This window comes from Clarias gariepinus, chromosome 14 (genome assembly GCF_024256425.1).
Source record: "Clarias gariepinus isolate MV-2021 ecotype Netherlands chromosome 14, CGAR_prim_01v2, whole genome shotgun sequence".
Lineage (NCBI taxonomy): Eukaryota > Metazoa > Chordata > Actinopteri > Siluriformes > Clariidae > Clarias > Clarias gariepinus.
The window spans coordinates 20436610-20451160 of NC_071113.1; the positions used below are offsets into that span (position 1 = coordinate 20436610).

At 44.6% G+C, this 14551-nt stretch overlaps 1 protein-coding gene across 1 annotated transcript in view; it reads right to left on the reverse strand.

The window, feature by feature from the left end:
* LOC128541034 (cadherin-12) overlaps nucleotides 1-14551 on the reverse strand; it is a 169532-nt gene that overhangs the window by 99574 nt on the left and 55407 nt on the right. Inside the window, exon 3 of the mRNA XM_053511116.1 lies at nucleotides 6718-6837. Within this exon, the coding sequence (XP_053367091.1) occupies nucleotides 6718-6837 (120 nt within the window). The remainder of the gene's footprint in view (nucleotides 1-6717; nucleotides 6838-14551) is intronic.

A 14551-nucleotide genomic window follows, 5' to 3' on the forward strand; every position in this document is an offset into this window, starting at 1 on the left:
TTATATTTTATTATGAAATGTAATCAACAGCACTGATACAAGATAAGTTCTCAAAAAAATAGACCAGAAAGCTGATCTTTTTTTTTATACCAGTTTTATAAAAAAAATAAAATGGAAGCCATTTGAAGAGAATTTGGTTCTCTGTATCTGTACTAAACAAAGCTTGCTTTTATACATTATGACATGTAAAGTCTAAACATAATTTTAAAGCAGGTTAATTAAAAAAGAAGTCATCATTTACAGTGGTGTGAAAAACTATTTGCCCCCTTCCTGATTTCTTATTCTTTTGCATGTTTGTCACACTTAAATGTTTCTGCTCATCAAAAACCATTAACTATTAGTCAAAGATAACATAATTGAACACAAAACACAGTTTTTAAATGAAGGTTTACGTTAAGGGAGAAAAAAAAAAACTCCAAATCTACATGGCCCTGTGTGAAAAAGTGATTGCACCCCTTGTTAAGAAAATAACTTAACTGTGGTTCATCACACCTAAGTTCAATTTCTGTAGTAACTCCCAGGCCTGATTACTGCCACACCTGTTTCAATCAAGAAATCACTTAAATAGGAGCTACCTGACACAGAGAGGTAGACCAAAAGCTAGACATCATGCCAAGATCCAAAGAAATTCAGGAACAAATGAGAACAAAAGTAATTGAGATCCATCAGTCTGGTAAAGGTTATAAAGCCATTTCTAAAGTTTTGGGACTCCAGAGAACGACACTGAGAGCCATTATCCACAAATGGCAAAAACATAGAACAGTGGTGAAACTTCCCAGGAGTGGCCGGCCAACCAAAATTACCCCAAGAGCGCAGAGACAACTCATCCGAGAGGCCACAAAAGACCCCAGGACAACATCTAAAGAACTGCAGGCCTCACTTGCCTCAATTAAGGTCAGTGTTCACGACTCCACCATAAGAAAGAGACTGGGCAAAAACGGCCTGCATGGCAGATTTCCAAGGCGCAAACCACTTTTAAGCAAAAAGAACATTAAGGCTCGTCTCAATTTTGCTAAAAAACATCTCAATGATTGGCAAGACTTTTGGGAAAATACCTTGTGGACCGACGAGACAAAAGTTGAACTTTTTGGAAGGTGCGTGTCCCGTTACATCTGGCGTAAAAGTAACACTGTCACGTTCGGGGTGTAATGGCTGGTGTAAAACGCCGTGGGCGGAGAGAGCAGGCATAGAGGCAGAGGGGTTGTGTAACCAAAAAAGAGTCTTTAATGAACAGTAAACACAAAAGTATAAGTAAAAACTCAACAAACAAAAGAAACAATCAAACTTAAACAATACTTAATAACGTTGTGCTAACAGGGGCTCCCTGGCAAGACACAGGCAGAAGGATGCACACCACACGTCCTGTGATGTAGCACAGGCAGAAGGACAAACACACATCCTGTGATGTAACACAGGCAGAGGGACGAAGAACACACCCTGTGGCGAGACACAGGAAGAAGGAGGACAAACATGTAACAGGACACACAAACTATGCGTGAAGCTGAAACTGGACACTAGAGGGAGACAGGAGACTAGGGGAGACACGTAGAGACTAGAGAAGACAGGAGAGAGACTAGAGGCAGGAGAGAGACGGGACTAGGGCTAAAGACATGGCAGTCAGCTAGGCATGGCTTTTAGCTAAACATGGTTCTTAACCATGGCAGTCAGCTACACATTCACCTAGCTAAACATGTCTTCAGCCCCAACATGCACTAAGCTACACTTACCTACTAGCTCAACACACACTAGGGAATTAGGGCACAGAAACACTGACGGAGGATACCCAGTGGCTAGGCGAGGCGGCACTCCCAAGCTAGGCGAGGCGGCACTAAAAAGCTGGGCGGCACTCCAAAGCTAGGAGAGGCGGCACTCTAAAGCTAGGCATACTGGGACACTAGGGAGGTAGGAAACACTGAACAGCTAGAGACACAAAGGGACATTGCCAATATGAGAGCCCAGGTCAACACAACTTAAATCAAAATATGAACTAAACAAAGAACAAGACAAACCAAAACAAACCAAAATGCCCACACAAATGACAGTGGTAAAACCAAAAATGCTCGACCCAGTTCCCCAGACTAAACAGCTATTTATAGATGGATTAATGGCCACCTCGGCTCAGGTGTGCACTTGCATCACCTGACTGAGGTGCCTGCTGGGAAACTAAGTCAGCCAACAAAAACTACAAATAAAAAACAGCGACCTCTGGTGGTGGACCCTTACATGACCCCCCCCCTTAAACCGCTCCTCCGGAGTGCTATCGGTGGTCCCTGGGCACTTCCCTGGTGTCCCGTGACCCCGACAGGCTAGCTCCCTTAGTCGACTGTGTGGCAGAGGCAGCACCGGATCGCTGTTGTAGGCCGGGCGGAGGGGGCAGCACTGTATTGCTCTAAATATAGAGAGCTCCTGAGGACAGTGCCAAGTTGTCCCCCAATCCGGGCAGCCGATGCAGAACTGGCTTTTCCTCCGTCGTGCAGCGGTGGGTGCTCGACATAGAACCTGGGTGGTGGACGCAGTGCTGGGATGTCGCTCCGAAGAAACATAGTCTCGAATAAGGGCTACTGGACAAGGTGGGGGGTAAAAGGTGGGGCCTCCCCGCGCGGCTCGAAGACGCTGCTGGGGCCTCCCCGCGCGGCTCGAAGACGCTGCTGGGGCCTCCCCGCGCGGCTCGAAGACGCTGCTGGGGCCTCCCCGCGCGGCTCGAAGACGCTCCTGGGGCCTCCCCGCGCGGCTCGAAGACGCTCCTGGGGCCTCCCCGCGCGGCTCGAAGACGCTCCTGGGGCCTCCCCGCGCGGCTCGAAGACGCTCCTGGGGCCTCCCCGCGCGGCTCGAAGACGCTCCTGGGGCCTCCCCGCGCGGCTCGAAGACGCTGCTGGGGCCTCCCCGCGCGGCTCGAAGACGCTGCTGGGGCCTCCCCGCGCGGCTCGAAGACGCTGCTGGGGCCTCCCCGCGCGGCTCGAAGACGCTGCTGGGGCCTCCCCGCGCGGCTCGAAGACGCTGCTGGGGCCTCCCCGCGCGGCTGGAAGACGCTGCTGGGGCCTCCCCGCGCGGCTCGAAGACGCTGCTGGGGCCTCCCCGCGCGGCTCGAAGACGCTGCTGGGGCCTCCCCGCGAGGCTCGAAGACGCTGCTGGGGCCTCCCCGCGAGGCTCGAAGACGCTGCTGGGGCCTCCCCGCGAGGCTTGAGGATGCAGCATTGGAGTCCCAGCCCCCTCTGCTATGCCTTGGTTGGGTCGAGCATTCTGTCACGTTCGGGGTATAATGGCTGGTGTAAAACGCCGTGGGCGGAGAGAGCAGGCATAGAGGCAGAGGGGTTGTGTAACCAAAAAAAAAAAAAAAAAAAAAAGAGTCTTTAATGAACAGTAAACACAAAAGTATAAGTAAAAACTCAACAAACAAAAGAAACAACCAAACTAAAACAATACTTAATAACTTTGTGCTAACAGGGGCTTTCTTGCAAGACACAGGCAGAAGGATGAACACCACACGTCCTGTGGCGTAGCACAGGCAGAAGGACAAACAAACATCCTGTGATGTAACACAGGCAGAGGGACAAAGAACACACCCTGTGGCGAGACACAGGCAGAAGGAGGACAAACACGTAACGGGACACACAAACTATGCATGGAGCTGAAACTGGACCCTAGAGGGAGACGGGAGACACTAGAGAGAGACCCGTAGAGACTAGGGGAGACCGGAGAGACTAGGGGAGACCGGAGAGAGACGGGACTAGGGCTAGGCGAGGCGGCACTCCCAGGCTAGGCGAGGCGGCACTAAAATGCTAGGCAGCACTCCAAAGCTAGGAGAGGCGGCACTCTAAAGCTAGATGCACTGGGACACTAGGGAGGTAGGAAACACTGTACAGCTGGAGACACAAAGGGGCTATGGCTAGAAGCATGCGAGTTAGCTCAACATAGATTTTAGCTAAACACGCTCCTAGCCAAACACACACCTAACTACTTACCTGACTTTAGCTAAACACACAAGAACACAGGAGGACAGAAACCACAGAACTTACATACATCTAGGACAGGACTGAATCAACTCCACTAACACAGACACACAGAATACACAGAAACATTGCCAATATGAGAGCCCAGATCAACACAACTTAAATCAAAATATGAACTAAACAAAAAACAAGACAAAACAAAACAAAATGCCCACACAAATGACAGGGGTAAAACCAAAAATGCTCGACCCAGTTTCCCAGACTAAACAGCTATTTATAGATGGATTAATGGCTACCTCGGCTCAGGTGTGCACTCGCATCACCTGACCGAGGTGCCTGCTGGGAAACTGAGTCAGCCAACAAAAACTTCAAATAAAAAACAGCGACCTCAGGTGGTGGACCCTTACAAACACAGCATTTCAGAAAAAGAACATCATACCAACAGTAAAATATGGTGGTGGTAGTGTGATGGTCTGGGGTTGTTTCGCTGTTTCAGGACCTGGAAGGCTTGCTGTGATAGATGGAACCATGAATTCTACTGTCTACAAAAAATCCTGAAGGAGAATGTCCGGCCATCTGTTTGTCAACTCAAGCTGAAGCGATCTCGGGTGCTGCAGCAGGACAATGACCCAAAACACACCAGCAAATCCACCTCTGAATGGCTAAAGAAAAACAAAATGAAGACTTTGGAGTGGCCTAGTCAAAGTCCTGACCTGAATCCTATTGAGATGTTGTGGCATGACCTTAAAAAGGCTGTTCATGCTAGAAAACCCTCAAATAAAGCTGAATTACAACAATTCTGCAAAGATGAGTGGGCCAAAATTCCTCCAGAGCGCTGTAAAAGACTCGTTGCAAGTTATCTCAAACGCTTGGTTGCAGTTATTGCTGCTAAGGGTGGCCCAACCAGTTATTAGGTTCAGGGGGCAATTACTTTTTCACACAGGACCGTGTAGGTTTGGATTTTTTTTCTCCCTAAATAATAAAAACCATCATTTAAAAACTGCATTTTGTGTTAACTTATGTTATCTTTGACTAATAGTTAAATGTGTTTGATGATCAGAAACATTTTGTGTGACAAAAGAATAAGAAATCAGGCAAATAGTTTTTCACACCACTGTATCTTGTATCTTCTTATTTGTGTGCTAATAGGCACAATGAGGGACATTAGTTTTTTGTGTCCCTTATTATAATATTCAGTAAAGCACGTAGATGTTTGAACTGCAGAATGACTGATGCCACCTTACCCCCATTCTCAATTTCTCTCATTTTTTTCTCTTTTCTATTTATATCTCCTGCTGTGTGTAATGTAGGTTTGTACGGAAGTTATCAATTTTGTTATAGCATTACATGAGGAAGGTTGATTTGTCCTTCCTGTTACAGTATAAACCCCTTGGGCTGCACAGGAAATTTAATCCCAGAACATTTAATCAGTACTTTGTGTATCCAGTGGTAGCATTGTTAAAATAAATTCTAACTAAGGAATGTTAAAGAGTGATGAGTAAATACTGTGTGTTTTCATTATTTACAGGTGTTTATCCAAATAATACATGATGTGTTTTATTTAAGTCACATTTGGCCTTTAAATGTTAGAAGGTCTTCAAAAATCAATAATTTTCCTTCATTTCCAAACATATCCTTCATATTTATTTTGATCATATCAAATTTGTAGAATGTTATAATAATTCGGTCATTTCTGCATTAAATAGAGGGAAAATCAATTTAACGTAAGCAAGATTACCTTGCATTCAGTGGGTTATTTAGTTATTATGTCTAATGTACACATACTTCCAACACTGATCTTTAAAGCTACTGAGTTGACAGGATATCCATTACCTGCCCCTTCTAAAAAAGAGTTAAAGTTTATAATTGGCCTCTGATGTGAATCTATTGCTCAGACCAGCCACAATATAATGAAATCAAGAATCCTTTTACCATTTGTTTAATGAAATTAATATGTTATAATTAAATTGCATCCTGTGCATTGACTTTATTTAGACCAGAAGTATTCATTTATTTATTTATTTATATTTGGTCTATGTAATGCGTTATGTTTACATTAAAACTGTGTTGCTTGGTCTCAGTGCAGCTTTTAATACATTACCTCACGATATTTTTTAAGACAGAAATATTAAGTTACAAGATAAAGAATGGTTCTTGCTTGGTTTAGGATTCAATTGACTAATGCAATCAGCTTAAACCGTTAACTGTTAATAAATCCATGCATACATAATAGGTTGGTGTTTCTCAAGGACTTGATCTTTTTCTTTTTTCCATACATATACCACCTCTGGGTAGAATTATTTGGACATGATATTAGCTTCCCTGCTATGGAAGCTGTATGTGTCAGAAAAACTGGATGACAGGCAAAAGCTTAATGAAGTTAAGAAATAGCTAACAGAAATAAGCAATTGAACCATGTCTAACTTCTTAGTAGTAGAACCTATTTTAGTTCATTTTTTATGTAAAAATTAATTTACCCCTCTGTTTCCCCTTATTTGAGTATTTTATTTACTGCTTGGAATAATACAAGAATCATAATATAGTATTGTTGTTGGATACCCTTCCTGATGCGAGCCTACCATTTTATTTGGGTTTGGGTCCAGCAGTACATGCAGTAGCTGTGTAGTGGCACCAATGGCAGGACTCTGAACCTGAATCCTCAAACCAGCAACCTAGCTAATACTTCCCCCCAGGATATGTACTGTATAGTATAAAGTACATTTTAAACATATACTTAAAACAATTAAGCAAGGAATAAAAAGCTTACCTGTTTCAGGCTCTACAGAGAAGTATGGCTGACCGTGCAGAATGCTATACACAACTTTTGCACTATTGCCATAAGTGGGATCGTCTGCATCTGTTGCTGTTATTTTTGTCACATAAGTTCCTGGAAAAATACAGAGGGAATGAATAACTGTCCTTATTACCAAATGTTATTTTTTTTAAATTAACATATCATTAAAAAGTGTGACTGTTCTCTACCCTTTAATAGCTGAAGGTAAAGTTGTTTTTTCTGAGAGTTATAATGATATGTCTGTCTGTGTCTTTATATTATCAAACTATATATGCACATATAATTTACACATACACACATTTTATGTATACATATATATATATATAAACCCCTCTTTTCCGTGAGCCCTCTGCGGTAATTGGTTAGATGGCACGGTGATTTATGACTGATCAACCGCAACGGTGTGTGTCAGAAAACAAAATGTCCATGACCATAACTGAACGACAGCTCTGGAGACCCGTCAATACATAGAAAAGATGGCGTTGGTTTTACCGTGTAACGACCAGATAATTTTATATTAACTGTGGCTACAAAAATCGAGAGGTCTTTTATCTTTGTGTCAGTGTTGCATTAAAAGGCCGGTGAGCGAAAAGAACAAACACAAACAATTAGATAAAGCAAACGTGTATTATACAAAACTAAATAAAGTAAACGAAAAAAGTGCAAAACAACCAAAGATATAAACAATATTTACAAACGACATATAATAAACTGTATGTGTATGTGAATGCGAGTGAGTGGAAAATGTCCGTAGTCGGTGTTTATTGTATGTGTGCACATACCAAAAAAAAGCAAAAAGGACAAACACAAACAAGTAGATAAAGCAAACGTGTATTATACAAAACTAAATAAAGTAAATGAAAAAGGTGCATCACAACCAAACAAAGATATAAACAATATTTACAAACTATATATAATAAACGGTATGTGTGCGAGTGACTGGAAAAGGTCAGAGGTCTGTGTTTATTGTATGCGTGTTATCCAAATATATCGAGTATGGTTTGGTCTCACCGGGGTTAATGAAGCCCGAGAGGCCGATGACGGAGGGTGAGAAGTCCATAGAATATGTCTAGTCAGAGATAATCCAGTTAAAAAATCCACAACAATCTCTCCTTCTCTAGTCCCCCCCTGCTCTTTCCTGACTGTTTTTTTGAAGGCAGGTCAGGGAAAGGGCACTTAAAACTCGCGGCACGGGGCATGCGCACTTCGGGTGTGCGGAGGCATTTTTTTTCTTTGGGGCTTGCCGTGTGCATTTGCCTTGCCACTTCGCGAGTTTTAAGTTCAGTTTTGGTAAATAGTGGAGAAAAAAAAGTTAAAAAGGATTTCGTTTGCTCATGTTTTTATTGTTTTTATATATTACAAAGTATTACTAGCATGAATGCTCGGTCACATTAACAAGAGTGTGCTAACGTTAATTGTAAGATGGCAGGCAAGTTGTTTGCAACATAGAACGTGGGCGGACATTATGCAAATATGTTAGAGTGACGTGGATCCGTAACAGAGTAAAAATAGATTGGCTAACGACTAGTTTAGGCGAATGTGAGCCGATTTTTTTTTTTAATAGACAAAAACTCCATTTAGGCATTTGGCAGACGCTCTTATCCAAAGCGACTTACATTTTTTATCTCATTATACATCTGAGCAGTTGAGGGTTAAGGGCGTTGCTCAAGGGCCTAACAGTGGCAAGTTGGTGGTTGTGGGGTTTAAACCTGGGATCTTCCGAACCGTAGTCCAATGCTTTAACCACTGAGCTACCCCTGTCCCCATTTATCGTGCACTGTCATCGTCACAGATAATGCAGATAGTTTATGTTCACATACAGCTACATGACACACTGCATAAAAGAAAATATTTGAAAAAGCATAATAGGACCTCTTTAACACAGCACCCTGTGGCTAGTAGGTGGTTAACAATGACATTAAAATTTCGGCTGAGTGAGATCTCCAGGCTTTAATCCAATGAACTAAAGCCAGCCATGTTTGACAGCAAAGCAGTGCTGTAGGGATGCTGGAGGAAGGCCATGATCCTATGTAGAATGCAATAGAGAATTAATAAGAGAGGGAGTGGTGATATTCAGTGGTAACTATGTAGTCTTAACCAGAAACGTATAGGTACATTTTTGTTTTGTTTTGGTTTAATTTGTTTGGCAACACACATCATAATATAATTCTACCATAATATACAAAAAGCAGCATTTATTCTTTACAAGTGAAATATTTTATTAATAATAATAAAAAAATGTATCCATTTAATAAAGTCCAGAGTCAGTATTAAATATTTTGCTCGTTTTCAGTAATTGTTGGATAAGTTTTGAGTTTTTTTTTTTAGTGGCTTAATGCTGTATTTGATTATTTAATCTGAAACATATTACTGAGTGTACACAACTGCTTAAAGGAAGACAGGGCTAATTAACTGTGTGAATTTCCAGTCTGTTTCCCAAAGAACAATGGCTCACCTATGTTAGAACTAAAGTATTAAATGGATCTGTGCGTGAAACATGACACTATAAAACAGCTATGTACACAGCAATTACACCTATGTTCAGTGTGTACACTGTTCAAGATGGCGCCGGTGAGTTCGGCTGCCGTCACGACTGCTCCGACCACCTTTTCTTTGTTTTTGTTCTTTAAGTTAGTTTTTAGCGTTTTAAAACCAGTTAAATTACCACCATGGAGTACATTAGTTATGATAGAGACACTCTTGTTTCTATTGGTATACAATGTACTTACAATTCGACGTTTTTAACTCCGGATCCGAGCTGGCCAAGTGAGATCCTGAGGGACAACAAAGGACGCGACGCGAAGCGGCGGCCCCGAGGGAAACGAGCCAGCATCAGGAACAGGCTGAGAGCACGTGCACACCGCACACCTCTGCCTAGCATCCTGCTCGCCAACGTCCAGTCACTGGAAAATAAGCTCGATGACCTCAGGGCCAGGATAAAGTTCCAGAGAGACATTCGGGACTGCAATCTCCTCTGCTTCACCGAGACATGGCTGAACCCAGCGGTGCCGGACCACGCCATCCAGCCGGCCGAGTTCTTCTCTGTTCACCGCATGGCCAGGACACAGAACTCGGGGAAGTCGAGGGGAGGCGGCGTGTGTTTAATGGTGAACAGCAGCTGGTGCACACGCTCCTGCACACCAAATCTGGAACTACTGTCCATCATGTGTCGTCCTTTTTATCTACCTCGGGAGTTCACATCGGTCATAATCAACGCTGTTTATATTCCACCACAAGCGGACACGGACACTGCCTTATGCGAGCTGCATGAGGCACTCACACAGCACCAAACACAACACCGGGACGCTGCGCTTATTGTGGCGGGGAACTTTAACAGTGCCAACCTCAAACGCGCAGCGCCGAACTTTTATCAGCATATCACCTGCCCCACCAGGGGCGAAAGGACACTGGATCATTGTTATACAACTGTCAAGGAGGGTTACAAGGCACAATCTTGTCCACCGTTTGGTAAATCCGACCACGCCGCCATCTTCCTCATGCCAAAATACAAACAAAGGCTGAAACAGGAAGTTCCGGTTCAGAGGGAGGTCGCGCGCTGGACGGACCAATCGGTGGCCGCGTTACAGGACGCACTCGATGACGCAGACTGGGACATCTGCTCCGATGGTGACGTCAGCGTGTTTACGGAAGCGGTTGTGGGATTCATCGGGAAACTACCGGATGATACCGTGGAAAAAAAGACTATTAAAACGTTTCCCAACCAGAAGCCGTGGGTGGATAAAACCATCCGCGACGCTCTGAGATCTCGCACCGCTGCCTACAACACGGGACTCGTGTCGGGGGACATGGAACCGTACAAGGCTGCGTCATACAGCGTCCGGAAGGCGGTGAAAAAGGCAAAGCAGCGCTACGGGAGGAAACTAGAGTCACAACTCCAACAGAGTGACTCTAGCAGCCTGTGGCAGGGATTAAGGACAATTACGGATTATAAAGCAACAACAACCGGTATGATGAACGCAGACGTGTCTCTGGCAGACGAGCTAAACACTTTCTATGCTCGCTTTGAGGCTGTAGCTAAAGACGCTAGCGGCGCTAACGGCTGCAGACAGGAAGTCACTGCCAGCACCGGAAGCGCGTTCATCATCACCGAGCATGACGTGAGGAGAGCCTTCAAGAGAGTGAACACCAGGAAAGCAGCAGGACCAGACGGGATCTTAGGTCGTATTCTCAGAGCCTGCGCAGACCAGCTAGCACCTGTGTTCACTGAGATATTCAACATCTCTTTATCTCAGTCGGTGATCCCCACATGCTTCAAAGAGTCCATCATTGTTCCTGTCCCGAAGAAACCTCATCCTGCTTCTCTTAATAATTATCGCCCTGTAGCCCTCACCTCAGTAGTGATGAAGTGCTTTGAACGCCTGGTCAGAGACTTCATCATTTCTTCACTACCAGACACACTGGACCCACCACAGTTCGCTTATCGTCCAAACCGTTCCACAGACAATGCAATCTCTCATCTCCTCCATACATCTCTTACTCATCTGGACACTAGAAGGGGGACTTATGTGAAAATGCTCTTTATCGACTACAGCCCTGCATTTAATACTATAATTCCCTCCACACTCACTACCAAGCTGGAGCACCTGGGACTCAGCTCATCTATGTGTCAGTGGATCTCCAATTTTCTGACTGGCAGACCACAGGCAGTAAGGATGGGTGGACATGTCTCAGCCTCACTCACTCTCAGCACTAGAGCCCCCAGGGATGTGTTCTGAGCCCCCTGCTGTACTCTCTGTACACCTATGCGAGCTGCATAAGGCACTCACACAGCACCAAACACAACACCGGGACACTGCGCTTATTGTGGTGGGGGACTTTAACGACGCCAACCTCAAACACGTAGCGCCAAACTTCTATCAACACATCCCCTGCGCCACCAGGAACGAAAGAACACTGGATCATTGCTATACAAAAGTCAAGGACAGCTACAACCTGATCATGCTGCCATCTTCCTCATGCCAAAATACTAACAAAAGGCTCAAACAGGAAGTTCTGGTTCAGAGGGTGGTTCTACAGGATGCACTCGATGACGCAGACTGGGAAATGTTCCAAAACAGCTCTGATGACATCAACGTGTTTACGGAAGCAGTTGTGGGATTTGTCGGAAAACTAGCGGATGATACCATACAGAAAACCAACATCAAAACAGTTCCCCAATCAGATGCTGTGAGTGGATATAACCATCTGTGACGCTCTGAGATCTCGCACTGCTGCCTATAACACGGGACTGGTGTACGCGTCTGGTGACACTCCAACAGAGTGACTCTAGGGTCCTGTGGCAGGGACTGAGAACAATAACGGACTACAAAGCACCAACATCCAGTATGACAAATGCAGACGTGTCTCTGGCAGATAAGCTGAACACCTTCTATGCTTGATTCGAGGCTGCAGCTTAAGATGTAAGCAATGCTAATGCTAGCGGCGCTAACGGCTGCAGACAGAAAGACACTGCCAGCACCAGAAACGCGTTCATCATCTCCGAGCATGACGTGAGGAGAGCCTTCAGGAGAGTGAACACCAGAAAAGTAGCAGGAACAGATGGCGATTCCTTAGAGTCTGTGCAGACCAGCTAGCATTTGTGTTCACAGAGATATTCAAGAGCTACACATTTCAAAAACGGTGGGACAGGTAGCAGTAAGAGGCCAGAAAAAGTTGTACATATAAGAATCAACTGAAGGACCAATTTGCAACTTATTAGGTTAATTGGCTACATGATTGGGTAAAAAAAAGAGCCTCTCAGAGTGGCAGTTTCTCTCAGAAGTCAAGATGGGCAAAGGATCACCAATTCCCCCAATGCTGCAGCAAAACAAAATATTGGTGCAATATCAGAAAGGAGGTCCTCAGAGAAAAATTTCAAAGAGTTTAAAATTATCATCATCTACAGTGCCAAATATCATTTAAAGATTTAGAGAACCTCTGTGCATAAGTGTCAAGGCCGGAAGAACATACTGGATGGCCGTAATCTTCGGGCCCTTGGATGGCACTGCATCACATACAGGAATGCTACTGTAATGGAAATCACAACATGAGCTCAGGAATACTTCCAAGAAACCTCCTTCTTTGTCTTTCGGCTGTCCCCATTCAGGGGTCGCCACAGCGAATCATCTGCCTCCATCTAACCCTATCCTCTGCATCCTCTTCTCTTAAACCAACAAACTTCATGTCCTCTCTCACTGCATCCATGAATCTCCTCTTTGGTCTTCCTCTAGATCTCCTGACTGACAGTTCCAACCTCAGCATCCTTCTACCGATATATTCACAATCTCTTCTCTGAACATGCCCAAAACCACCTTAGTCTGGCCTCTCTGACTTTATCTCCAAAACATCTAACATGGGTTGTCCCTCTGATGAACCTATTCTTAATCCTAGTAATATCAATTTTCCTCACAAGGAGGCTCCCTATTACCCTAAACCTCAAGAACAACCCTGAACTCCTAAACTTCAGCACAAGTCTGAAGACGCTGCTTGTGTGCATCGCTAGCCTGTCAGCCTGGCTATCACAAGTTTGTTTATGCTTTTTTCACGCAGATTATTTACGTTTTTAGACACCATGTCGGTTGTGTCTCTGCCTGTGAGTGCAGGTGAGGATACATTCAAGCTGCACTCAGTGGATTTGGAGATGGAGGCCATGGAGCCAACGCACAAAAGATGCAGCCCGCCCAGGTTTCCTTCACCCCCGCGCCGGGATACCACGAGGCCTGGATACAGCAGCAGTGAAAGACGAGCGCCATGCCCCGGACAAGCCACCACCTGTCTTCGAGATCATGACCCAAAACCGCTTCGCTCCTCTCCGCGAGACGGCACACGACACGGTGGTCATCGGAGACTCCATCTACCCTACCACGGCTAAAGGTAAGGTGCACACTAGCTGTTTACCTGGTACTCGTGTTTTTGATGTTGCTGCACAGGTGCCTGCAGCCTTGAGGAAGAACATTCGAGCTGTGGTCCTTCATGCTGGCACGAAGGACACCAGACTGAGGCAGATGGAGATCCTAAAGAAGGACTTCAGGAGCCTGGTTGAGAAGGTCCGCAGCACATCACCCACAACAAGAATCGTTGTATCTGGACCGCTTCCCACATTTCATCGAGAAATCAAAAAGTTCAGTAGATTATTTGCCTTTAATGAATGGTTACAATCTTGGTGTCAACAACACCCCTTGTTGATAACTGGAATGTTTTTTTGGGAGCGTATTAGGCTGTACCACACAGATGGCCTGCACCCTAGCAGAGCTGGAGCAGCAGTCCTCTCTGACAACATCTCCAGGACACTACGAACCATCTAACTGGCGGTAAGTCATACATAAGATTCTTTAAATATTAGCCACAATACAACTTACCACACTAACAGACGCACACACATAGCTTGTCCTATAGAAATTGTGTCTGTTCCCCGAATAGTGAGAAAAAAGAATCAATTCGTTAAATCTGCCCAAAACAATCTGATAACCATTAAACCAGAAAAAGGCCAAATAAGTAATCGAAATTTATCTCTAAAGTTTGGACATCTCAACATTAGATCCCTTGCACCTAAAGCACTTATTGTTAATGAAATAATTTCAGATTATTGCCTTGATGCACTCTGCCTCACTGAAACCTGGTTTAAACCAAATTAATATATTGGTCTGAATGAGTCTACTCCGTCAGGATATTTCTTTAAGCACGTGGTCGCGGTGGTGGTGTCGCCACTATCTACAATGATGTGCTCACTGTTACTCAGAAAACAAGACCCAGGTTTAACTTATTTGACGTGCTCATCATTAATGTTGCACTCAATGAAGTACATAAT